Below are 27919 nucleotides of genomic sequence, written 5' to 3'. Positions count from 1 at the left end.
TTGGTAATTGTTCTGTTTCACAACGGGCTTGCAACAAAATTCCTGAAAATTGCACTGTTGGTGCTTCTGAGCCAGGACAAGCCAGCTCCAGGCCACTGCAGCTGCCTGTGAGCCTGGAGGATTTCACGTTCACGGTAAGACATCGTCCAACAGCACAGCCTGAGAGCTGCGGCTTACTGGGGAGACTTGTTACAAATGTGGGAACAAGTGGGACAGAAATCTCCAGGCAGGCTGCCATGGAGGAATCATTTGGGGGGGTGTCGAAGTACAGGAGGGGAAGAGAGGAGGGCAGGACCCACTTTCCTCCAAGGAGGAAAAAGGAAAAAGGAAAAAGCTTCAATGTAGAGGGAAAAGCAGCTGAGTTGGAGACAGCCACTACCTCTTCATTCTCTGTTCTCAGGCCTCGATTCAAGACAGGCAGGCTGAGTGGAATAGTGCAGACGGACACCTTTGATTGGCTGAGCAGGTGTTCAGTGGTTTGCCCCTCTTTCTGTCTCCCAGGAATTCAGTATGCTATTCTCAGGAGACAGGAGGGGCTTGGGCAGGAGTGGCAGAGCCTGGATAAAGAAAGGACACAGGGAGGAGTCTGAAAGGGGTGCAGATTGATGTGGAAAATGTGGGGTTGCTAGGCCATTTAAACTGTCCATCAGGGCAGAGAGGGGGCACTCCCCTGCACATGCCCCTCCATCCTTGCCAGGAATGGGAGGGTCAGGAGGAGGCTCCTACCATGACCTTCCTGCCAATATCATTTCCCAGACGTTGTCTTCTGCATCCTTAAAGCTCTGCTCTATTTAGGATTTTTCTCTGCTCTAGTTCTTTACTTTTTTCTTCTGCTATATTCTGTTTATCAAACCATTGATTGTGAATTACCTCCTTGGAATGAAGAATAAACATTCTCCCCACACTTTCATACATGTTAGTCTCATCTACCAAAGTCCTAATTTCTGTATCTGTAAGATGTGCATTTTTTTTTTTTTTGTTCTGTTCAGTTGCTCAATCTGTATGTCAGCAAGCTTCGCCTTCTGTTGAGTGGCAATAACTTTGGCTTGAGGCTCTGTGAAGGCCTTCTTCAACTCGAGATCCACAGGGGCAGCCATCTTGTGGCCCACTAACTCTGTAGTTCACTATTGTTTATAATCAGCTAACATTCAAATGCACCACCAATGTTCAGGAGCAACAAGGAATATGCAATTTATTGTACTCAAGTCTATAATTATTATGCAATTACTCACTAAGAAGTGGAAGTAAATGTTTATAAAGTTCTATGCCTTCTTGGAAATGACCTCCAAGGTCAATATAGATATAGCAGAAGTGTTTGAGTGTTGATCATGCTTTTGTTTCTCTATTGATGTTTCCTTCACTCTATGTGGTATTATATAATACAGTGTAATGGGGCTGGCACTGCAGCGCAGCGGGTTAGAGCCCTGGAGTGAAGTGCCGGAATCCCACATGGGCACCGGTTCCAGTCCTGGATGCTCCTCTTCCAATCCAGCTCTCTGCTGTGGCCTAGGAAAGCAGTAGAAGATGGCCCAAGTCCTCAGGTCCCTGCACCCATATGGGAGACCCGGAGGAAGCTCCTGGCTCCTGGCTTTGGATTGGCACAGCTCTGGCTCTTGCAGCCATCTGGGGAGTGAACCAGTGGATGAAAGACCTCTCTCTGCCTCTAACTCTCGCTGTAACTCTGTCAAATAAATAAAATAAATCTTTAAATATATATATAATACAGTGTATTTTGAAAAAAATGGATAGTTGAGTATTTCAGTCTACTCCACAAGTACACATTGTATTTGAGACTTATGTGTCTAGAAAATATATGTACAAAAGAAATGGTTTATTTTATAATTAAAATAATCATTGGCAGATGAAAAATTTGACTTTTTGTAGGTTCTTTAATGATAATTGATAATCACTATAATTGACATTATGCATGCAATTGTTTGTTTTTGACCTACACAGAAATTTGCCTTAACTGCTCTGCCTCACCAGCACCAGAGGGGTCAAAATATTCATAATAGATAGATAATATCTTTATCATGGCCAAGTACAATTCCCTCAGGATAGATAATTTTTTAGAAGAAGAAAATAGTTACATTGATTTCAATTTTGAAGACTTAATATTTACACTAAAGATTGAAATCACAGGATAATGTCCTAGTGTTCTAATTACTCTTTAGTACATGAGTGGCATGTTATTAGTGTTCTGTTGATATTTAATACCTAAATAGCTGATCATACCAGACAAGTTGTGAATGAAGTATACATTGTAACAGCCTCATAACAGAAATTTATCTTATGTGAAAGTTTTAGAAGCATTAGAAGAAATAAAACTGCAGAGAACCAAGTTATCGAAAAAGTCACTTAAAATATCAAGTTTGTTTCATTACAGTAATTTCATTAGTGTGAAAAATCACTCTGATAAACTGGTACATATTGAGAGATTTAAAAAATAAGCTGATTAAATTGAAATCAAGCATGGCTGCCATCTTGTGGGGACAGGATATAATGTAGTGAGGGGCCAATCTCAGTAAAGTGCTCCTTTGGGCTATAAGTCACCTTTCGACTTCTATTACCCAATTGGTTGATGTGTATTAATATTCTCCTTGAAATGCCACATCAGCATTCAGACAAGAAGAGACATGGCAGCCAAAAGAGATCTACTAATAAATATTTGTATAACTGAGTCGCTGGTCTGAAAAGCTCAATATCATGACTAATGTATGGACAGTGAAAACGTTTTGAAATTCAATTTCACTTGAATTAACCTTAATAATAGATGAGTTTGGTAAAGCCCTAGTTTTTATCAATCAAGTCAGTTTCAGACTTTGATTGGGATTTGTATCTCAGTGAGTTAGAAGAGAATAAAGCATTGCCCTGACAGGGGAACCTCACAGATTTAGGGAAAACTCTGAACAGAAGGGTGGGATCAAGAGCTTGATTTAGAAGTCAAGAAGGACAGGATAGAGGGAGTGAGCAAGATAGCACCTATTTTCGAGGGTAAGACTTGTACCAGTGTCACAGACAAGATGTTTTAATAAAGTAGAAAGTGCTGAGTCAGGGTGAAGTCATCCTGAAATAGAATCAGGATGAGGTACGCCCAATGTTAAAATTCACATGTTAATTCACATGTTATATAGGAGTTTGTGAGTTGATGATTTTCTTGAACATACTTATTTTCTAAGTTCTAGTCTTGCAGCACATAGCGGTAGAGTTGCTATGACTCAATTTCTCCATGTTCTTCCAGAAAACAAAGGTATTGAATGAGTGAGATCCTAAAGTCTCATTGAGTTCTAAAGTTCTCTGATCTGCTAAGTACAAAAGTTGCCCTTTGAGTCCCTCAAAGAGGAGTTGTTTTTCACTTCTACAAATGAATACTTCAGTTGTGACTTTATAGCCATTTACCAAAACTCATTACATCTCTAGATGGTCACTGTCTTACAGTCTTCCCTTCATACTCCTGCTAAACTTGTAATGGACTTAGAATCTTTCGTGAGATTAGCCATATTTATAATGGCAAAGATGTAATTATAGAGAACTAGAAATAATGATTTAAATACATTCTATACCATTTTCACTGTGATAATTTTTTTTTTTTTAATTTTTGACAGACAGAGTGGACAGTGAGAGAGAGATACAGAGAGAAAGGTCTTCCCTTTGCTGTTGGTTCACCCTCCGATAAGCTGCCCTGGCCGGTGTGCTGCGGCTGGTGCATCGTGCTTCTCCTGGTCTCCCATGCGGGTGCAGGGCCCAAGCACTTGGGCCATCCTCCACTGCACTCCCTGGCCATAGCAGAGGGCTGGCCTGGAAGAGGGGCAACCAGGACAGAATCCGGCGCCCCAACTGGGACTAGAACCTGGTGTGCCGACGCCGCAAGGCGGAGGATTAGCCTATTGAGCCTCTGTGCCGGCGGTGATAATCTTTTGAAAGCTAACTATGTTTCCCCCTTAACTTTCATAGATGCTGTCTCATAAATGGACAGATCTTGTATACTAAAACAAAACTCCTGAATAGCTGAATATTTTTGAAGAGTTATTCAAAATTGACTAATGTAAATTGACTTACTGCTGTTATAACTGAACAAAATTTTACATATTGGTATTCTTAGCATCTTTTTTTATTTTTGACACGCAGAGTTAGACAGAGAGAAAGGTCTTCCTTCCGCTGGTTCACCCCCCAAATGCCCGCTATGGCCGGTGTGCTGCACCGATCCAAAGCCAGGAGCCAGGTGCTTCCTCCTGGTCTCCCATGCAGGTGCAGGGCCCAAGCACTTGAGCCATCCTCCACTGCCTTCCCAGGCCAGAGCAGAGAGGTGGACTGAAAGAGGAGCAACCAGGACAGAATCTGGCACCCCAACTGGGACTAGAACCTGGGGTGCCAGTGCCGCTGTAGGAGGATTAGCCAAGTGAGCCGCGGTGCTGGACCTTAGCATCTTTTAAGTGAAAATGATAGAATTATATATTCCAAGAGTTTTCTTCACCTCACTTTCTTTCCACAACTGTAGTCGACTTGAGGAGTGTGCACTTGGACTGTTTAAGCAAATGCAAGTTCATGTATTTTCAAAAATATATTTTCCATTAAGAAATACTAATTTTCCTTTACATCTTTAAGCTGTTTACATTATCTACCATTTCGTTAAATTATTGATGTTCATATCACAAATAATATCTGAATGAAATGACAGTTTCCATGTTAAAAGTATAAATTCATGAATGTTTCACTTACATTAAAAATTAAGAATTTGTCTTCAAACTTTTTTTTTTAAAAAGATTTATTTTATTTATTTGAAAAGCAGAGTTACAGAGAGAGCAAGGGGCAGACAGAAAGGTGGGTGGGAGGAAGGGGGGAGAGAGAGAGAGAGAAATCTTTCATCCACTGGTTCACTCCCCTTATGGCCACAACGTCCATGGCTGGACCACACCAAAGCCAGGCACTTCTTCCAGGTCTCCCATGTGGGTGCAGAGGCCCAAGTACTTGGGCCATCTACTGTTGCTTTTCCAGGCACATGAGTAGGGAGCCGGATCAGAACTGGAACAGCTGGGACCTATACAGGATACTGGAATCGCAGGCGTCTGCTTTACCTGCTAAACCACAAAGTTGGAATGAAACGTTATCATCCTTGTGAAATATGCCAGAATGTCACAAGTCGAGTCCCTGATGCTCACCTTCTGATCTAGTTTACTGCTAATGCACCTGGGGAGGCAGTGAATGATAGCCCAAGAAAGGAAACAACGTGGAGTCCCTGGCTCTTGGTTCCTGGCTTCAGCCTGATCCAGCCCTACCTGTTGTGGTTATTTGAGCAATGAGCCAGTGAGCAGAAGATACCATACTCTCTCTCTTACTCTTTCTGTCTGTGTCTGTCTCTGTCTCTCTGTCCTTCCCTCTCCCGATCTTTCAATCTCTCTGTGTCACTCTGCCTTCCATATATATAAAAAAAAAAAATCTTTTTTAAGTACAACTAGTGATTTTCTTTTCTACTGCTGGAAGGTAATCTTTAACTTGCACATTATAAACATTTGTATCCCTCTAAATATTATAATACAGTAATTTTCCAAAATAGTGAAAAATATAGTAAATATATTACTTAAAATGTGTTTACACTTAAATACAAACTCTACTCCTCATGTTATTTTTGGGAAGTTACAATTCAGGATTCAAGGATCAATGCCTCTGGCAGACGTGATGTGTCACCCAGATGCATCTAAGCGTTTGAGTTTTAGCACAGTGATTTGGGTACTGGCACTGTGGCATAGTTGGTAAGGCCACTACCTGCAGTGTTGGTGTCCCATATGGGTGCCAGTTCAAGTCCCAGCTGCTCCGCTTCTGATCTGGCTCCCAGCAAATGCATCTGGGAAAGCGGCAAAAGATGGCCCAAATACCAACATGGGATACCCGAATGAAGCCTTGCTCCTGGCTGCTGCCTGGCCCAGCATGGGCCTGGCCTTTGTGGCCATCTGGGGAGTGAACCAGCAGACGGAAGATTCTCTCTCTCTCTCTCTCTCCCTCTCCCTCTCTCTCTCTCTCTCTTTCTCCCTCTCTTTCTCTGTAACTCATCCAAATCAATAAGAATTTTATTTTTTAAAAAGAACAGTGATTCGTAAGTATGACTACACAGGACTCACCCGAGTAGTTTTAGAACAGCTGCTTTACAGGCAAGGCCCCACACTCCAAGGTTGATTACATTAGCCTAAAGCGATCCTCAGAAAAGCTTTCCAGGTGAAAACCATTAAATTAGAGCGTTTGGAAATAATGAAAAAAAAATTGATACATTAAAAGTAGATTTCCAAGAAAAGATAGGATTATATTTAGCTTCTCCAAAGAATTAAATTTATTGTTAGAATTAGTTCAGCAAATGGTTGGCATTCCTCTGATTCTTCTATAGTGTTCTTTCCATGATACATGGTTATTTCACAATCTTTTTCTTGATATGCATTCTGACTCATCAGCTTTTAAAATGCCCCTGTGAATATCATTGAAGCAACCATCAGGGAAGTGCATCCATTCTTTTGGTTCATTATCTGTATCAACAAAGTATAATCTGTGAAATTGCCATCAGAACCCACGAAAAAGTAAAATGACATCAACCACACATTACTGTAATCAATGTTGAGTCTACAAATACTAAAGGTGGGGAAAGGAATGATTAAAATTGAAGGAGAAAAGCAGAATCAATGATGACTTCGTAGAAGCACTGGTGTTCCACATTCAGAAACAAGTGACGATATTCAAGTCATCAAAGGGAGTCTTGCATGAAGTGTGTACCCAATGCCATGCGAATCAGCTATGGGCCTCCTTCTCAGGATACTGAGGATCTAATTCAAAGTAGCCCAAAGTCTAGTACAAAGGGAATATAGGCTGTGAAACACAGAAGGTGGATGAATTTATTTCATGTTGAGGGATAGACACCAATTCACGGGCAAAAGGAATCTGAATTAGCCTTGAGGTGGCACGGAGAGATGCCTGGAGAACGAAAATGCCCCAGTACTGTCCCAGCAGAGCTACTAACACAACTAACAGCATAGCAGTGCAGCTTTTTCTAGAATGTTCAGGAAAAACAAGCCAAAACCAGCAGTTCAGAACTCAATCTGGGCCGGCACCGCAGCTCAATAGGCTAATCCTCCACCTGCGGGGCCAGCACACCCGGTTCCAGTCCCGGTGGGGGCGCCGGATTCTGTCGCAGCTGCTCCTCTTCCTGTCCAGTTCACTCCCCAGAGCGTGCAACAGCCGGGGCTGGGAATCCGGAACCCAGTCCAGGTCTCCCACATGGGTGGCAGCCACCCAACTGCTTGGACCATCACTGCTTTCCACCAGGGTGTGCATCAGCACCTGACTCGGATGCGGGACATATAACATGGACAATCATTTCACAGAGGTGAGAATGTACAATTGTGTTTGCTGAAAGAATAACCCATGTTAAGCAGGCTAAAGAGGGGGACCCGAGGGAGAATCAGAAGAAAACATATTTGCCAAACTGGAGGTAATGGAGGGATCTGAAAGGCTGTTTGATGAGTTTAGCAAGCTAGCACCTAAAGCGGCCACATTTCCAAAGGATTCCAGTTTTAACAGAAACAATACTGGAACCATTAGCAGCTGACCTCAACTAGTCACGTGATTGTGTTAACACATCTGCAGCCTGCAGGAAGGCCAGATTGATATAATATTATCAGGAGATAGGAAGTCACAGTGATCAGGAATTTGTTAAGGAATAAGCTTCCAGAAAATCCCCCCCACTGGAAACTAGGAGGCTCTCATTCAGCCCTTCTTCAGCTCTTTCCATGGCAGAGCAACCAACTTGCTCATTCTGAATTTATCTGCGTGGGTTACTGAGCTAGTCAATGCAATATTTGGACCACATGTTTCATTGAAACATGCTTCTGTTTTATTTAATTATCATTTTTTTTTTACATTCCAAGATCTGTATTCTGATGGAGGAGGCTTTTCATCTATAGAAAGGATTTCAGGATCCTTTCTCTATCCTGATTACCTACAAAGTACACTGGAGGCTGAAAAAAAAAAAAACCCTTACTGTATAAAAGGTAATTAGCACATTCACTCCTTTTTATAACTTTATAATTGAAATCTCATTAAGAGCTTTCTAGGTCTCCTTTTCCCTAAGTGACCAGGTGTCCCTAATTTGTTTTCAACTAATGTGACTAATTCCAGGCAAAAACTAGAAAAAGTCTGATACCTGTTGGAGAACAGCAAGGTTAAATAAGTGGGGTGGCTTTTTTAGGTTGCTTTTAACCTCCTCAAAGAAAAAGGGGGTGGGGGGAGGCTCCAGCGTCTTTTCTCTTAAGGTCCTGCCTTTTTCTCAGTCCCGGTTGAAGATTCCAAGGGAAATGAGAGCACTATTTTGTTTCTCCCTTGTATTGCAGATAGGGGGAGGAGGTGGTTATTAGAGAGAAGCTCTTCCTCTCTCGGTTTCCCCCTCTCCCTCCGCCTGACAGCACCGCTCTCGCGGGCTCGCTCCTTCTCCTAGGTGATCCATTTCTAGGCAACGTGGGGCTGGTGCTGAAGCTGCCAGGCTCGCTCGCTGCTTCCTGCATCCCGCCAGGCGAAAGCATCCTGCAGCCCGCGGCGGCTTCCCTCCGCCGGCCTGGCCCCGGCTGCTCGCGCCCGGCGCAACTCCCCCGCCACCGCGCCCCAGCGAACCGGCTCCCCGGGCCCGCCTCGCCACGCTCCGCTCCCCGCCTCGCGCAGGAACGGGATTTTCTCTGCATTACTATCTGCATTACCTTGAAGTTCACTTTTTCTACCCCTCTCGGAGAGGGCTCCCCCCCGTCCCCGCTGGAATCTGGCTGCTCCGCTCGGAATCTCCTAATCGCTCCTTTCCACTCCAGATTTTTGGCGGCGAAGACGAGTGATTCTCTGCGGGCCACGGGGGCGGGGGGCGGGGGGGCTTTTTGGCTGGGGGAGGGGGCGGGGAGGGGGCACATCCGGCGTGGGAGGGGGGGTGGGCTGTTGGAAGTTGCGGCGGAGCTGGGACCCGAGACCCGCGGCCCCCGCGCAGCTATGGGGATGGTCTGAGCTCCAGCCTCTCCCCCGGCCCGAAAGCAGCCAAGGCTGGATACGTTTTTACAAAGCCAAACTGCAAACAACTCTGGCGATGCCAAAATTCCCCTCCAAGTGACACGGCTTTGCGAAGGAGGCTTCTTCAGGCTGGGCGCTTTCGTTTCCCCCAGCCCTCTCCAGCGACGATCCAAAGGCTTTTGCTCTGGCAATAGGAATTTAGGAGGAAAAAAAAAATAAATAAAAGAGCTGCACTCAACTCTATCGTGACCTCAAACTCTTTGGACTGGTTTTTACAAAAGAACAAAAACAAAAAATACTGGAAGGAAAAACCCCGTTCTCCAAGGGAATCGGCATAGGAGGAGATGGAAGTTTTCCCCTTGCTGTTGGTTTTGTCGCTCTGGGGGTCTCGAACCTGGGACGCGGCGACTGCGGATTCGATCATTCACATCGGTAAGAAAGGGCTGGCGTCGCTCGCCCACGCCCGCGGAGCTCTCGCCCCTCGCGTGCCCCTCGGCGCCCGCGCAGCGCCCCTGCCCGCTCCCCTGCCCCACGCTCGCTCCGTGCTCGGGAGGGAGGTGCAGGCTCGAACCCGGACGCGGGCTGCTGCCTCGCGGTGGCTCCTGGAGAGGGCTGCACGCGTGGGGGTCTCGAGTTTCCCTCATGGTGCGTGCAGGGGAGTGCGGGGGATTCCGAGTGTGTGGGGAGAGGAAGTTTAATTGACTCTACCTTCCATATTTTCTCCCGGATGTGCATTTGCTCCATTTAAAAAAAAAAAAAAAAAAGATCTGAGGGGGAGCAGGAAAGGTGTCACCTGCGAGGCGAACGGCACGGGGGTAGGGGGCGGGGGGCGCTGCCTTCCGAGCGAACAGGTGGTTTTGCAACGTGAGGCGGCTGAGTCCGCCGCAGCCCAGGGCGACGGTGCTGGGGGGCGCCCCCAGCCGCCCTCTCCCGCCGGCTTTGCGGTCCTCGCGCCGCGACGGTGGCGGGAGGGGCTGGCGGCGGCGTGGCCCAGGACTGGGAGCCGCGCGCCTCGCCGCCTGGCCGCCTCGCTCGCTCGCTCTCTCGCTCGCGCGCGCTCCCCGGGCCTGGCGCGCCGGCAAACCGGCCCCCCGGGCGCTCGGCACACGCGCGCAGGCCGCTCTCCCCGGGGCCGCCTCGCCTGAAGCCCGCAGTCCACTCCGAGTTGCCGCTGGGGCTCCGGCCGTGGCAGCCCCGGGGTTCGGGGGAGGCCGGCCGAGCCCGCTCGGGGCTGCTCGTGGCCCCACCTATTGGCCACCAGACGGTGCCGGGACCGACCGCGGCGGGGGCGGGCGGGGGCCGCGCGTCATTATCATGCACGGCGCTCGCGGCTTCGGGCTCCAACTCTTCTCACTTGCTAATCCGCCAGAGCTGAGCGCAGCCCGGTTCTCGCAGCCCTGGTGCGTTAATGCGACCATTTCCTTCATGGAAATTCTCATCCGTGGGCTAGCAAGCTTCGCTGGCGGGGCTGCAGAAAAGCCCCTGTTGGGGAAATTTTTTTCTGGGCATGGGACTTTTGTCTGTCCACAAGGCTCGGCGTTGTGTAAATCGAAGCGACAGATGGGTCACAGCTTCTCCCCTCTCCGTCCCCTGCCCCTCCACTGCGCAGCTCCACACACACGCGCCTGGAAGGGGACCCTGCTGCAGGTGGCGGATGTGCCCTCCAAGCCCGGGGCTTCTGTGTAATGTGCTGGCCCACAGTGGCCTGCCCCTCCGCTCCTTGGGGCTCCCTGACTCGGACTCAGAGGCTCTTTGTAAACATGTCTGCCATCTCTGTCATTCCTATCAATAGAACTGTATATGTCTCTGTGCAAGGGATAATGAGGTCAGGATTCAGAAAACCTTGCACTGGTGCCTTAAGTAAATTATGCACTAGGAGGCTCGCCGGCTGGATCCTGTTTTGCTTGGAGGCTGGCAGTGCTTGTGGGTTGAGAACTTTTCAGGGAGAAATGATGGTCTCGTGGAGGGGTTCAGTGATGTTCTGATAGAGTTCGGAAATGAACTATGCTTCGCTTAAAGAAATGACATACGGTTATGTCTTGTTGTAAATGACTGGAGTGGGCATGCAGATATGCAATGCTCATACTTTAATATTCATTTTATGAGTAGGGGTTTCTGCCTTACACTTCTCCTTCCTCAGGAGGGGAGTCTCCTGGATAAATGCTTGCTTAATTGATTACTCTGTGGTTTACAGGATACATACACTATTTCCACACACCTACAGCTCTTGCTAGCCTTCGGCAGCTGAATACTATTTTGCAATGCAGTCTGAGCATTTGTTTCTAAATAGAAAACAACTGTTGTATTTTTTCTTTCCATACTGTTGTTTGTTAGTGTGACATGGCTTACTTATTTATAACTAGATTTAAAAAAAGTGTGTACAAATTACAGATTTTTTAGAAAGCTGCTTGTATGCATTAACTATGTATATCCTGCTAAAAGAAGTAGTTCTCAGAATGAATTTTACTTGAGTGCAATTTGTACATTTTTTAAAAAATGTATCTTAGAGACTACCTAATGGGACCATAAAATTGGCAAATTGATTGTTTCAAAAGATTCATACCTTTGATTAACATACTTAAAAATGTTTACTCCTAAATCTAAAAAAAACCGGTTTTTGCACATTTCAGGGGTTAAAAGCCCATTCTGTGTCCACCCCCACTGTCAGCATGACATATTCAAAACTGTATATCCGTGTTAAAATTGCAAGGCACCAGGTCACATGCAGTTTACTAGGTGGCTTGGAAAAGAGAATTACATTCTCTAAGGATGTGATTACTTTTATGTAAATATGCTTATAGGAGAATGTGTTAGGACAGAGGGATGAAAGTGATGAAGGTGAAGGGAGAGGAGGGAGCATTTCAAATGTAGAGACAGAAGGAGATACGCAGGAATGAAAGGCTTTCCCAGCCCCATGTGATGTGTTCAAGCAGAAAGTAGCTGCAATACGTGGTTCAGGAAAACTGGAAAGATAAAAAGACATTGCTCTAATAGGTTCTTTAAATATTGAATCCTCTTAGTATTCAACCAGATTATATATGTGAAAAATTTCTCCTTGCTACTGTTTTTGCTTCATGCAGGTAGTTTAATAAAGTCAATTACATATTTTAAGCTCATATGGTTTATTAAATCCATTCGTTCTCTACAAGGATGGGATATATTATAATGATCAACCCATTATGATAGAAATGAAAATGTGTTTCAGTCAAAAACTGTATAGTATTACAACTGTGTTGAGTTTCTGTTAAATCATATTGAAGATACTTGATACTTGCTTAGTACCTCGGCGCACACAGGTACATGCAAGTAGAATATTTAGGAATGAATAACCTCTAGTGGGCCCCAATAAAAGAATCTTTTGACATATAAAGAGTATGCAATTTTGAATTATGCTTCTACTTTGAGCCTGTGCATTGATTGAGTAATTTCATCAGACCCACATTACTTGATTGCTTAGAAGTTTCCTAATGATCTGCATGCTGTAGGAAGAACCAAAAAGTCGTGAGTGGAATGGCAATGATATTGTGTTTTATGAGGCTATTCAGAAGTCGCTCTGATTTATGTAGCTAGAAAGCTCCAAAGTCTTTGAGATTAGCCACGCTGACTGCTGTTTTCTTCATACATCAGTCGTCCCACACTCTTTACTCCCTAAACACAACAGGAGTTTAGAGCCCTGCTTTAATTAAGCAGGGATTAGGTGGCATTTCCAGTCAACTGCACAGTTTGTGTTTTACCTCATATCTAATATAGAAGATCTCATGTTTTAACAGTTTAATACATGCTCATTTCCTTATCTGGTTGCTGTGCTCACAGAACTGATCTGTAAATTAGTTGTCTTCAGTTATGTATCTCTACAAGGGAGCACTCAAATACTATACCTACTCATAGATTACACACGCCACTAGCACACTTTGGTTGTTATCAGTCATAGTAAAATGCCTTATGTCAACAGAGTAGTAAAGAAGCATTTATTCATGATTTTCTCATAAGCAGATGATACTTATCCTCTGAGATCCTAATCATCAGCTATGACATTATGTTTGAGACACCTGAGACAATTCACAAAATTTTTTGATCCTGAGTCTGTGAAACTTAAAGCACAATGTTGAAAGAATGTGTCAACGCATTACAAAGAGTAATAGCAGGTCAATTTAAAGTGTGTTTTAAAGACTTCTGTGCTGAGAAATATTTTATCAAATACAAATGTAAACACTTCCAGGAGATGCAGTATCTCTTAGACCAAAATGCTGTTTTTTTTTTCAACTCCTTACATGACTTGCATTGGTTAATGACAGCCCTTGGGGCTCTTCAAGGGGTTTGCACTTGTTAAGATGTATCAATTACTTATTACCCCAACAGTAGTTCTGGATAACTGATATATAAACTTCTCAAAAGTACTAGTACACGTACATTGCTATTATTCTTCTCTGTATCATTAATATAGATATTTGAAGCACAATTCAGGTGTGCATTAAGTTAGACAATCTTGTATTAATCAAGGATATCAACTATGACATGACTAATAAGCCATTACACTAAGGACCTTTACTTTCTGTTCCAAGTGAAATGTACACACACTAAATATCTACCATAAATTTAAATTCAAATGTGAATAAAAATTGAGGTGATTCAGTTTTGACGTATCCAAAAATGAAAATCAGTTGAAATGTTTCGGCACAGTGGAAGATCCTTTTCATTCATTTCTGATTGCTAAAGCAAGTATTATCATACTGTAATCTTATCTTAAAGGGATATTATAATTTTAAGATCATACTTTTAAATCTAGTTTTCTTTTTTCCTTCAAATGCATATATTACTTTATTTTTGGAAGTAATGTATTCATATTTCTATTGGATCATCATTTTCTAGTATATACAACATATTGGTGAACAGCAATGTCTAGAGAGTTACTACATATGTAATGTTTATCAGAAAATACATTTATGACCTATAAAGATATCTTTGCCATTAGGGGTCACTACATTCTGAGCTCTTTGTTCCTTTGTAGTCCTCATTGAAAACCACGTGAAATATATTTTTTTTAAGTTCTCAGAAAAAAAGATGCTACTTACTGAGGTTTGTAATTCTTTAAGATACAGGTTTTTATTTTCAAACAAGGAAAGTGAATCTAATCCTTTTCTCTTATTCTTGTAAGAATTAATTTTAGAACAGGTCAACACTTGATAAATTCCAGCTAGGTTAGAGTGCTACACCCAGCAATATAAGTGTTTTTTCACAAACTTAAAATAACAACAACAATATATTTTTTTAAAAAAAATTTATTTATTTGAGAAGTAGGGTTATAGACAGGGAGAGGGAGAGACAGAGAGAAAGGTCTTCCATTTGCTGGTTCACTGACCAAATGGGCACAATGGCCAGAATTGTGCCAATTTGAAGCCAGGAGCCAGGAGCTGCTTCTGGGTCTCCCATGCACGTGCAGGAGCCCAAGCACTTGGGCCGTCTTCTGCTTTCCCAGGCCCTAGTGGAGAGAGGGCAGCCGGGATTTGAACCAGGGCCCTTATGGGATGCTGGCACCACAGGCGGAGGATTAACCTGTGCCACAGCACTGGCCTCAGCAATATATTCATGTAGTAATATTTATTCTCTGTGAAAAAAAAAAAACAAAACAAAAACTAAGGCACTGGGAAGAAGATGTTTGCTCATGCAAGCAGACATTAGTGAATAAAGTTGTTTGGTTAAGTAGTTTCTAACTGCAGTAAGTCTGCAAATTATGGAATGCCTGAGGTTCCAAAATGATTGATGTTTGGGACATGAAACATAAACAGCTTTGGAAGAAAACATGTACATCAACACAAAGCTATATCTAAAAATAATGTCGACCATGGAATTTTGTGAATGATCACATGTTCTCTGATAGTTTTTGCCTGGTTAATTTTAAGTTTTAGGGATTGTGTCTAGCCTCTGCTGACCTACAACTACTACCACCAGTACTAGAACCATGGGCTTGTTGGCCATGTAAACCAATGTCTGTTCTCATTTAGTGATTTCTATGTTACTTTAATTACTTTGAAGAAGCACTCTTCTTCTAGCATCAAATTTTAACAATAAGGGTGAAATATAGGTTGAATTTCAATCTGATAACTTTGAAAGTTGGAAAGATCCCACATTCTGTGCAACCTTAAATAATAATTTGCCTTCTGTTATGCCTCTACCAATATTAATTAATTGGAATAATGTTATTAAAATTCAAAGTACAATTAAATGATCTGGGATGTATAAGGGATGCAGAAAAATACTGAAGTTATTTTGTAACTGATTGTTAGGGATGTCTGCAGATTCTGGTCATTTAATTAGTGAGTTCAATATTTGGGTGTAGACAAATTTCCTATGAGTTGAAAATGGAGAATTTCAGAATATAATAGCATGTATGCTAAATTATAATATAGAAGTTTTGAGACTAAATCTGAATTTTATAAGTAGCTATCTGAGCAATATTAGAAAGTGATGGAATTTCCTTAGTCCACATATTTTTTCCTAACACAAGTTTCAGACTAATTTTCATTTAAAATTTAAGATTTTATGAGGGGCCAAGGCTGTGGCGTAGTGGGTAAAGCTGCCACCTGCAGTGCTGGCATCCCATATGGGCACCGGTTCAAGTCCCAGCTACTCCACTTCCGATCTGGCTCTCTGCTATGGCCTAGGCAAGCAGTAGGAGATGGCCTAAGTCCTTGGACCCCTGCACCCACATGGAGACCTGGAGGAAGCTCCTGGCTCCTGGTTTCAGATCGGCGCAGCTCTGGCCGTTGCGGCCATTTGGGGAGTGAACCAGCAGAAGGAAGCCCTCGCTCTCTGCCTTTCCTTCTCTTTCTGTGTAACTCTGCCTTTCAAATAAATAATATTTTAAAAAAGAGATTTTATGAACTACAATGAAGAAACTAATGTTTGAGGAATATGAGAAATATCAAATTTGGAGATGAGATTCATTCAAGTGGTTCGTTATATTTACAAGATAATTTAGAAAGAATTATAAAAATCAAAATATCAGAGAAACTGATATCTGTTACATTAAGGACCCCTTAGAATGAAGCTTATTTTTGGTTGAAACAAATTATGAATAATATCTTTGATCATCATATACTCTAAATAACCTCAATATCAAATTGTGAGAACTGGGTTTATCTGTTTCCAGTTTTAGATGGTTTATGTTTTGTCTAGTATTAATACTAAGCTATTATGCATGGTGACTCATCACACAGCATAAAACTAGTCCCAAGTAAGGCTAACTACAGAGATGAGAAATCTTATGTTTTCATTAATCTTTGGACTTTACAAACTGGAAGTACACAGGGAATGTTAGCATATGCTTGACACCGCTCAACATGTATAGAATATGACATAAACAACCAATTCATAGTTCTTCATTGTCTTGGACTCTTGCTGCAGGTTTTGTTGCTTTTGCTCTATTATTGTCCATCAGGTGGTAGTTGATGTGATGCTGAGGCTGGGTTGGCCCACTGAAAGCCCCTGAGTAGAGAGAAGTCCAGGGGTGAACACCTAACTAACCTAAGCACCGACTCTTGCCCACATGTTAACAATTCTTAAATCACTTGTTAGTCCAGTCCTGAAATAACAAATATATTTATCCAGGGGAAACACACACACACACACACACACACACACAAGCATTTAAATAGATAATAGCAATTCTCATGCTTTTCATACAAAAATAGTATTTTTAAAATGTTACTTTGTTGCTTTGAGTACCTGAGTTGTCTTTTGTAATCTTAAATAAGGTATTTGCTTCTGTAACGAGATCATTACAATTTTAGGAGTTAAGATTCCTTAATTTACAAGGCAATACAAGTATTGTTATCGACATGCAGTATGTGTGTCAACTGGAAAAGTATTCTTTCACTCAGCAAATACTTATTCTAAATCTCTCTATGGCTTTAAGTGCCTAGAATCATATGTTGAGCAAGCAAGCTGTGTACGTTTTCATGGAGGAGACAACTAGGTAAACACAGATGACATGATGTAAGGTGATCATAAAAGCTATGAAGAAAAGTAAGGAAATGGTGGGTAATAAAGTATGTTGTTCTCACTAGGGTGGGCTCTTCCGACCTCTCTGAGGAGGTGATCCCTCATGAAAAGGGTTGATTCAAAGACAGGGATTGAGCTATGTGGATGTCTGATGAAGGGTTTCACGCAGGGGGTATGGCAAGGGTAATGACCATGAAACAGGACACTAAAGAATGCACCTCATTTGCTTAAGGACCATCTTGGAAGCCAGTTTGGCTGTAGTTTAGTGAGAAAAGCAGGAAATGGAAAGAAATGAGGTCTGAGAGGCAATTAGGGCAGATCCTGTAGGGACTTACAGGTCATAGTAAGGTATTTAGATCTTCTAGGTGTATGTGGGCCAAGATCAAGGACAGGATATTAAGTAGTTTGTGTTTTAGAAAAATAACTTTCTCTGGGTGGACTGGATGAACCAGAAATACAATTTGGCAGTTATGAATTAGACTGAGTTGGTAACTGAACTGGGAGGGCAATTGTCAGACTGGGTAAATAATTTGAATATAGAAGAAAGGGATTTTAGATGGAATATTCAGATGAGAGAAATCCAGAGGAAGTAAAGAGGCTTCCAAAGTGTTTTACCCGAGCAATTAAGTGAAATGTATTATTATTAACTCTCACTGGGAATATGGGGAAGTGAGCAAGTTCTAGGTAGAAATCAAACTTGCATTTGTTGAATTCTGTGTACTTCCATTAGATAACAAATTTGAGAATTTAAATTGGCAGTTGATTACATGAATGTAATTTTGGGATGAGTTTGGGAGTTGGGATCACTGTTTTCAGTAAATATAGTCTACAAGTTTACCATTGTAAATACAGTCTTACACTGAATTGAAGAAGCAAGCGAAGAGCTCCAAGTGTAGGCATTGGGACATTCCGAAATTTAGAATTCAGAAAGAGGAAGGGGATCTAAGAACAGGGAATGATGAGTGGCCTGTGAGAAGGAAAACCAGGACATGTGGTGTTCTGGAAGAAACGGGAGTGAAGTATTTCTAGGAAGAGAAAGCGAGGAGCTCTGTCACATGGTTCCATATGAACACTGAGCCGGGACCACTGCATTTGACAATGTTGACAAGGATGACTGACACCAGTGCTTTTAGTGCATTGCAAACGACAAACTGCTGACTGGAGAGGATTCAAAACTGTAATAGGACGTGAGGAATCCCATGAATTTTGCCATAAGGGAGAAAGAGAGCTGGAGAAATGAAGAAAACAGGGGGATTTCTTTTTAAATATGTTAGTTGGAATACACGTGGTAATTCTTAAAAACTTCATGCATGGAAGAATTATCAGTAACAGGATTTCAAATAAATCCTTTTTTTTCCTTCAATCTTACCTGATTTCCAACTTTAGGATAGGAAGTGTTCAAACAGCGAGGAGAGTGTTTTTTAAATCTTGGATCAAGTAGTACTGGGGCACAGACACTGTAATTGGGCTGAGAAAGCAGGTTAGATGTCCCTTCTGAATCAAACTTTTATTAGTTCTTCATTTTTGTTTCATTTGGTTTCCCAGATTACTGTGCAAATTTAGTAGAAATTTCTTACCTGAAACAATGAGTGGGTTACATTTTGATTATTGCTATACCTTTACAAATAAAATATTTAGTTTTTGAGATTATAGAATTACATAAAATCCTCTTGGTGTAATAGACATATTTGAGCTGATTATGGGTTTTCTTCCACATCAATATTGTTATGCAGTTGATTTGTTTAAAATCATTATTGTACAAAGCAATGTGTATCATCGCAGCATAGAAGTTAAATAAATGAAAGAAATTTATTTAATATTTATTTCCACTGGTACTTGTAAATATTTCCTTTGGATCTTTCACTTATGTTATAACTGACAGATCTTCAGTCATAGGTGAAAATAGGGAAAGGAACTGTTCTAAATTTTCAAATATCAAAATTTGGCATTTTGAAAGTAAATCTTAGTTGTTTCATTGGTATATTAAAAAATCCACAAATTGTGTAAATTTTGTTGACTTTGCACCCAAGATAAGAATAGCTGCATTAAAATAAGAATACAGAATTATGTTTTGCCTGTTTCATTATTTACACTGCTGTCTTTTCTCTAGAAGCATTTGTCATTTGGAAACAATGTCATATGGATGTTGTATGGTCGTTTCTGCTTGATTACATCTTTTAGTCGATGTGTGAACATGTAATACATGAATAGAGAGAGGATAGGATCTTGTGGTTCAGGAACAGCAATGATTGACAAAAAATATACTATGTTAAGGTTGGCGCCTAAGAACACAATTAATATACTACAGAAGAGCAAGATATTTTCAACTTACTAGCTCTTAACTTCTTGGGGTGGTGAAGTACAGTCATTTGAAAGAACCCTCAGTAAATTTAAATCCGAATTTCAGAATGAGCATCTAAAATTGGTTGAAATGCTTAGTATACTTAGCATGAATATCATTCCAATGTAAGGTTCCATCAACAACGGAGTATTTATTTATTTATTTATAACACAGTTTAAATGGACTTCGTATCTTAAACGCCAAAGACCAGGTACTATTTTGGAGCTGAAGTAGGGTGAGAGAACTGTTCTGTTTATTTTGTTGCAGGTAGTGTAAGGTGAATTGAGACCTAGAAGACTGATTCTTCTTTCTGATAATCTGTACAATCTGACAATGTACAAAATTATATTAGTGATATAGCAGCAATTGCTATGTTGCTAGGTAGAGTCTAGATGTATTCTTTGCTGCTTTTGTGAAAGGAAAATAAGAGATCATTGAATTTTCTTTCTACATTTACCAACAATTCTCAGTATTGCCCAAGGAGGCATGACTTGTATGAGAATCATTTTGCATTTATTTTAGCAAAATTGATTTTCAGCTTTTTAAAAAATATATTTAGGCTGGCACCGCGGCTCACTTGGCTAATCCTCCGCCTGTGGCACTGGCACCCCTGGTTTTAGTCCCCGTTGGGGTGCCGGATTCTGTCCGGGTTGCTCCTCTTCCAGTCCACCCAAGTGCTTGAGCCCTGCACCCGCATGGGAGACCAGGAGGAAGCTCCTGGCTTTGGATTGGCGCAGTGCACTGGCCTTTTTGGCCATTTGGAGGGTGAACCAACAGAAAGGAAGACCTTTCTCTCTGTCTGTCTCTCTAACTCTGTCAAAATATATATATATATATATTTAAATTCCACATTTTCTATGAATTTTTTTCAAACTAGATTGCTTTGCCTTTCAAATAAATAAATAAGTCAGATTGCAAGGGAGAGAGGCAGAGCAAGCTTCCCTCCACTGGTTTTACTCCCCAGGTAGTGTAACAGGCAGAGAGGTAAGACAAGCCAAAGCCAGGAGCCAGGAAGTTTATCTTGGCCTCCCACGTATGTGACAGGAACCCAAGCACTTGAGCCATTATCTGCTGTCCTGCTAGGTTCCTTAGCAGGAAATAAGATTGGACTTGAACTGGCATTCTCATGAGAGATATCTTTTCAAAAGCAGCAGCTTAACCCCCTGTACAACTCCAGCCTGTCCATTTTTTTTTAAACACTTCATTCACGTGGGTCATGCCTCACACATAGACTTCAGTGGGTTTGTATTTTATTTGCTGTGATGAGGTAATGGTGAGGTTTGGACATGCCATATCATTCATCACTTTCAAGTTGTGAAATTGCAGTCTGCATCCTCATATTCATTTGTAGAACATGTATACTTAAGGTTTCATGTAAATTAGAACGTGAATGTGGGGGATCAACAAATGTTTATTCAGGCATGTTATGTGCTCAGTGGAATCCCAAAATGCTTAAAAAAAAACAATGAATTTTAAACTTTTAGAACGTTCAGGTGTATCTGCCATCTGAGAAAATGTTGTAATGTTAGAAAGCTGATGGTAGGACATTCAGCAGTTCAGGACTCCAGTCATCCCTGGATGTCTGTGTCCTACAATGGCTCTAAAGAGTGTAATATTTCAGTCATGCCATCTGTGTGGCATTTATTGAAGCCTGAAGGTGCCATAAAGCAAACATATTTCAGAAAAAAACTTATAAATAGATGAGGAGGTTATCCCTTACAGATGGTCTTCATCTATAATGAAATCTCTTTCCTCAGCTTCCTGACAGTTAATCATTCACCTTATTGTAACTATAGGCTACAAAGTCAATACAATCTCGCCAAAGTCAGAGCTCAGGGAGAGGATCTATCATTTGCCTCTTTTCCTCTTTTTTTTTTTTTTTTAAATAGATGTCAGTTGTTTTGATGCTAAGGGAGGGGGAGGCTTTAAGATCTACTGTTTCTGTAATTGATAAAATAAATAAGGTCTTTCTAAATTTAATGCCATGGATCAGATAGTCCACTAAACACGATCTCTTGAATATGGGGAACTTAAGTTACATTTCCTTATTTGCCTTACTTTTGAAGTTAACAGGACACAGCTGTTTCATATTACTAATCTGTACTTTGTATGTACAAAAAACATCAATGAAAATGGCAGTTTTATACTGTAGCAAACAAAAGGAGAGAACTTACCCTGCAGCAAAGGTGAAGTAAAACGAGATTCCTTCACAAGTGACCTAAGTGGTTTTGGAAAACATATTTATATCAACTTGTAATTCCGTAGGTGTCTTTGAGCCGGGATAAACATTGGAAATAACAGATAGTTCAAAAACTAACTGGCCAGTTCTGATGTTTTTCGCCACAAGAGTTCTTGTTGTGGTTGATAAACAGTTACTAAATGGCAAAACTGGCTGCTTTGATACTTTCTTTTTATTTTCCCTGTCCACCCTTCAGTGGCAATGCTAATGAGCAGTGAAATGGCCAAAAGCAAGGGAAGAAGGCGCAAAGGGTTTCAGATCATCTATAAACCGGAAAATCAGTCCCGGAATACTCATCTTCACAGGCTTGCTGAGAAGGAAAATATTTTATTTTCTCCAAATATTGCCCAGATACTGAAGAAGCATTTTCTCTTGGCTGCTGGACTCCTAAAGTATGCGAAGCTTTGAGACCCACAAAGAGGAATAGGCTGAGTGAGTGGCAGGCGCTGGAAACACAATGCAGCATCTTATTACTGGGACAAGAGTGCCCTACAGGGGAGATGCTGCTGACAGCCAGGGCCCCAGGGATTCGCCCAGGTCCCCATGTGATGCCTATGGTGATTGTTTTACTGGAAAAAAATACAGATTTTATCAATACTACTTAAACACTTTACGTAACTATGTATAAACTGCTGGATTGACATGCCTATCAATACATATTAGGTACCGAGAATTCACATTGTATATTCCCAGTTAGCCTCCAGCTCATGCTTGCTGATAGATCATGAAGAAGAATTTATAATTGCACTTTTCAAAAAGAACTGTGAAACACGTAGCAAAGATAAATGTAAAACTCTGGTTGGTGACTAATTAGTGGGAAGAAAGGGAATAGGGGAAAGTGGTGTGATCAAGGGGAGGTCCCCGACTTCAACATCCCTGATCCTGTTTTACTTGTAAGCCGCCGGCTGGCCGTTTCATGGGTGTTGACTGCATGTCCACCCGACTCTCACCCCTTTAAATAAATGAAGGTATGGCTGCTGTTGCTGTGGCACACAGAGAAGTCTGCTAGTTTAGGTCAGTTTTATCTTGGCTGGGGAATGAGCTTTTTCTTTTAGGTCCTTGTAGCACACAGAGTGACTCAGTCTTCAACCCTCTTTAGAGGGGACAGGGGTGCCTACAATATGCCAGGATCATAAAATGGGACATCAGAGAACAACTCATAAGTCTCTGTTCAAGCGTGGGGTCCTTGTGATGGATTCAAAAAGCAGAATTTTTTCTCTGTTGTTTAGGAGTGTGTCTTTGAATCTTTGTTTCCCCTTTGGTATAGGTAGGGGATACTCTTAGATCGTATGAGAGAGAAGAGGGAAAAAATTACAGGAAGACCAGACAGTTCAATCTTGAGAGAAGTATTTTGGAATGTTTCCTGTTTTGAATGTTTCATAGTGCACATTTGAAATGTATAATGTATATATATTTATTTTGCCATTATGCTAACACCTGTCATGTTTCCCTTGGGAAGGAAAGTTGTTCTGTCATTTGGTAAATACTTATAAATACTGCTTCACTGAATAATACCATATATATAATGATACCATGACAATATACCCCTCTTTCTGCACATTATGGCCATTGTCATGAATCTCTAACTCTGTGGTATTAATATCTCTGAAGAAAAAAAATAGTGTCTATGTGTGTATTTATATATGTATGTGTATATATATGCATATGTACATATATATGTATATATAATGACTACATTTGAGCTGAATGTGGCAGAATGTTAAAAAAATATAAGACATCCCCAAAAGATAATGTTTTCTTTGATTTGTGGCAACTAACATATAGAGTACAAGAAAATATATGAATGAAATTGACATCTTGAGATTTGATTATTGTTTATAAACCTTGTCTATGTTCCAAGGAAAAGTGGTTTTTCCACTTACTACTTGTTGAGTTCTTTATTTAGTGGGTGAAAAGTTTGTGATTATAAAGTAAATTGAGTGTATGTCATCAAAGACATTTAAAGAAAAATAGGGAAGGAGGAAGGAGAGTGGGAAATATCATGTTCTTAAAACTATAGGTATGAAATACATAAAATCTATTCCCATCATATAAATAAGTGAATAAATTATAAAATGATGGAAAAAAGTATGAGCAATTCTTTACAAAGTATCCTTGGAGACACTCCTAACATGTGACTTTTTAGTCTTGGTTTTTAGTCATTGAGAATGAGTTTAATCTGCCTAATTGTCCTTTCAATATTTTAATAGTAAGTATACTTCAGTTCATTATGAACTAAGATATTACATACTGCAATGATGAGCAGAAAAAGAGCTTTTTGCAGCCAATGAGTTTCATGAGGTGAACCTTTGAACTACTAAGTGCCTACGTTTGCTGTATGACCTAGAAGCTGCCCCTTGGGAAAATAATTACCTTTCATTTTTACTCCTTTCATTTTTACTCCGATTTAGATTGTATCTCTTGCACTTCCTTGCCTAGACAAAGTAGAGAAAAATAATACTAGCGTGCAAAAGGGAGACCTGTTTTGGGGAAGTTAGAAATGATATTTTATTTGTTTAAATTTCACAGAACTAGTATAGTAAGTAGGAGACCACAGATAGTTATAAACTATCACCTTCAGAGGTAGAAGCCCTTATGTGCTTTCAAAGCCTATGTTTCTAAATTTTAGCTGGGGATAATAACAATACCTCCCACCTTGGCTTGGTTATCATGTGGAAAAAAACCCACTGTAAATAAACATGCTTATTAAACTCTAAAATATGTTGTAAATATGAGATGACATATCAGTGTGCTGCCTCTATGTTTCTAATTTTCAGGTATCTTGACACAATCCTGAAGGATCAGAAACCAATGCCAATGTTTCCATTGCCTTTATACTTTTAAAGTAGTTTCTTAAGTTGTAACTACCCAACCTCTCACTTCGTGGGAATCAATTACACTCATGTAATTTGGAATGAAAAAATATGCTTAAAGTTCAGTTGACTTTGGTTAAAGTCATGGAGTTAGAAAATAATATAGCTACACAAGGAAGTGGTAAAAAATTCCTGTTGGAAGTAAATATACAGTTAAAATGGGGACGTGGCAAGAGAGAAGGTTAGACGTTAAGAAGTTCCCTGTGGGATCCACTGGCAATTCTCCAACTATGTAAGCGAAGAGACTTGGGCTTTATGTTATAAGAACTTTGTAGTGTCAGTGTGATCCCAGTTAGAAGAACTTGGCAGTACTCCAGGGAAGTGTTGATGAAGGATTGTGCCTAGCAGAAGAAAATTGGAATTGGGGGAAGAATTTGCCAAGGAGATGAGCTAAGGGATAGCATCCAGTGAGTCCATCATTCTTGAGAACTGAAAGCAAAAGAAGAAACTCCAGCATCATTGTCTAGAACAGGCTTGAGTGACTGAGTGTATGCTGATATCATTCAAAAGTATATGAAAAGGGAGTTGTTTTGAGAGAAGAGAAATGGAGTTCAATTTTAAACTTGAAATAATTTTGACATAACTGGGAAATGTCATACCCCAAGAATCATTTTCTCAATAGTTCCCTTGCCTGTTTCGATCCTATTTTGACCTAAAAAATTTAACAGTATTTTTCTGATTATCTTTCCTAATATTTCTCTCATGTATAATCTTAAATATTATTTTCTGTTTAAAATGTGAACTATTTAAAATATTTTGATCTGCTTATGTCCAGAAACTACTAATTGTATAACAGTAGGACAATTATGATTATTAGTTTGCATGTGTACTTCTTCATAATTCTAAATAATATTTAAAAATATTTATTGACTTATTTAAAAGGCAGATACATAGAGAAGAAGAGAGAGAGAGATTTTCCGTCTTCTGATTACTCCCCCAAATGGCTGCAACAGCTAGGACTGAGCCAGACTGAAGCCAGAAGCCAGGAGCTTCTTCTGGGTCTCCCATGTGGGTGTCTGGGCACAAGTTCATAGGCCATCTTTCACAGCTTTCCCAGGCGCTTTAGCAGGGATCTGGATTGGAAGTGGAGCAACTGGGACTTAAAGTGGCGCACATATGGTATGCCTTTGCTGCAGGCGGAGAATTAACCTACGCCAAAGTGTGTATCTTTCTTGCTGGTTCTTAATGTGAGTGCACATTTTTATGAAATGAATGTGATCAGCATTAAGCATGTCCTTGGTAATTTATTTGATGTGCATTTATAGTCGCAAGTGTGTTTACACAGGTAAAATTTTAAAAAGGTAAAATAAAAAGATAGTGACTTCAGTTTCTTTTGCATAATTGTTTTTCTAGTTTTATATTGCAAATAGAGTCCCCTTATGTAAATTAATAGAATTATGTGTGAGTATAAATAAATTTTCATAGAATTTTGTGCTTTTCAGTTGTATGCTATCTGCAAACGTAATTAACTAGAGGAAAGGCAAGTAATTTAGCAAGACTGGGAGAAGCAAGACCTGGAATGGAACAGGCTCTGTTTAGAAACAAACTTGAAGGAATCTTACTAGAACTTCATGCCTCTTTTTGAAAGATTTCTTAGTCCCCAAAGACTCTAGCTTCATGGTAAGAGGTCTCTGATAAGAAGACTTATGTGCAGATACCAGTCGGGAGTCAGAATAATGCAGAAACTGAGGCAGTGTGTCTGTGTGTAAACCATTGATAGAACTGAGAAGTGGAATGGAGAGGATCCAGTTGCTGGTTTTCTTTCTGGTTTTTAAGTCTGTTTTTGTTGTTGTTTATTTGTTTGAATTTTATTTATTTTTGAGAGAAAGAGCAAGAAAGTGACAGAGAGTGTGCAAGCTCCCATTTGCTAGTTCACTCTCCAAATGCCTACCATACCTGGGACTGGGCTGAGATTGAAGCTGGGAGCCAGTGTGTAAATCCAGTTCAAATAGGTCAAATGTGGGTGGCAGGAATACAATTACATGAGTCATTGGTGCTATCTTCCAGGGTCCACCTTAGCAAGAAGCTGAAGTCAGGAGTTGGAGGGAATTGTCAAACCCAGGTATTCCAGTGTGGGACACAGGCGTCTTAACTACTAGGCTAAATACTCAATCCTTTTTTAAAAGCATTTACTTTATTTATTTGAAAGGCAGAGTCACAGAGGGAGGGAGAGGGAGAGGGAGAGGGAGAGGGAGAGGGGGAGAGAGAGAGAGAGTGTGAGAAAGTGCTTCTATCTTCTGGTTCACTCCTCAAATGGATGCAAGGCTTGGGGCCAAAGCCAGGAACCTAGAACTCCATCCGGGTCTCCAACATGGGTGGAAGGTGCCAAAGTACTTAGGCCATCCTCTGTTGCCTTCCCAAGTGAATTAGCAGGGAGCTGAATTGGAAGAAGAGCAATGGGTCTGGAACCTGTGCCCATATGTCATGCTGTTGTCGCAGGTGTCAGATTAACCCACCACACCACAAAATTGACCCCTCAGTCTGTTTTTAGCTTGTAAAATATTAGGATATTTATATCTAATTTGGTAAAAAAACACTAAGTATAAAATTATTAGAATTGAGTTTTACCATCTCATATTTTGTGTTCTTAATGAATTGGTAATTGTGACAGCCACAAATGGGAAGTTGAGTCCTTTAATGGGGAGGAGGGCCTTCATCATGTCGTAGTCTTGCTATCAAGCTGTTAATTCAAAGTAAACAGATATGAACCTTCAAATCAGTGCAGGGTAACTTGAATGAAGTGAGTCTTATCAAAACTGTGATAATTGGTAAGCTTAAAGAGCTCTAACTAAATATTTTTGTTTTGTAAAGTCAGAGAGGTGTGGAGTAGAATAAAAAATAATCACTGGATTTGGTGGCTTGATTATAGGTTCAAGCCTTGCCCTGGTTACTTTGCTAATTTGTGACTGTGAATCAAAGCCTCAAATTTACTTGCTCCTCTATCTTCTCTATTTCATCAATTGTAAGCACAAATCGTAATAAAATTAAAACATGGACTTGTGGACTCCGCCAAATTCAGCATTCACACTTCAGGAGATTGAAGTTCTGAAATAAATATACTTCTAATAAGGGCCATGGGCTTTGCAGTAGGAAGTGCAGACCCAGGTTGAGATCTGATAGAGTTGCCTATTTACCTGCTGTCCCTGAAATGTTAATTCAGTTTTACAACCATGGTTTTTCTGCAACACATAAATCAAAGTTGAAACTAGGCATTGAACAACCTGAATTTAAGGTTAACTGTTGCTTTGAAGATAATTCATTCTAAATTTTCATGAAATTCATGGCTAACATGTTATGAGATCTCATTGATTCTGATAGTTGACTATGCCTTAATGCTCACACCCTTTTGTTAGGTTGCTTTGAAACAGGATGATTCATAATTTAATGTACAAAGCAGATTCTTTTGAGAGTGAAAGATGTGTTAAGATTACTGCTGGAGTG

General features: G+C 40.8%; 1 protein-coding gene and 1 pseudogene across 3 annotated transcripts in view; one reads left to right on the top strand and one right to left on the bottom strand.

Annotated features, from left to right (window-relative positions):
- Positions 1-722: 722 nt before the first annotated feature.
- On the bottom strand, positions 723-1097 carry LOC100342979 (prefoldin subunit 1 pseudogene; annotated as a pseudogene).
- An 8221-nt stretch (positions 1098-9318) lies between these two features.
- The window catches only part of GRID2 (glutamate ionotropic receptor delta type subunit 2), a 1616513-nt gene continuing 1597912 nt past the window's right edge, over positions 9319-27919 (top strand). For all 3 annotated transcript variants that reach the window (XM_051819556.2, XM_051819557.2, XM_002716957.5), the window contains exon 1: positions 9319-9456. In XM_051819556.2, the coding sequence (XP_051675516.1) occupies positions 9369-9456 (88 nt within the window). In that variant the 5' untranslated portion in view covers positions 9319-9368. The remainder of the gene's footprint in view (positions 9457-27919) is intronic.

This window comes from Oryctolagus cuniculus, chromosome 8 (assembly GCF_964237555.1).
Source record: "Oryctolagus cuniculus chromosome 8, mOryCun1.1, whole genome shotgun sequence".
In the NCBI taxonomy this organism is placed as follows: Eukaryota; Metazoa; Chordata; class Mammalia; order Lagomorpha; family Leporidae; genus Oryctolagus; species Oryctolagus cuniculus.
The sequence above is the reverse complement of the archived record's forward strand: the minus strand, read 5'-3'. Positions and strand labels throughout refer to the sequence as shown.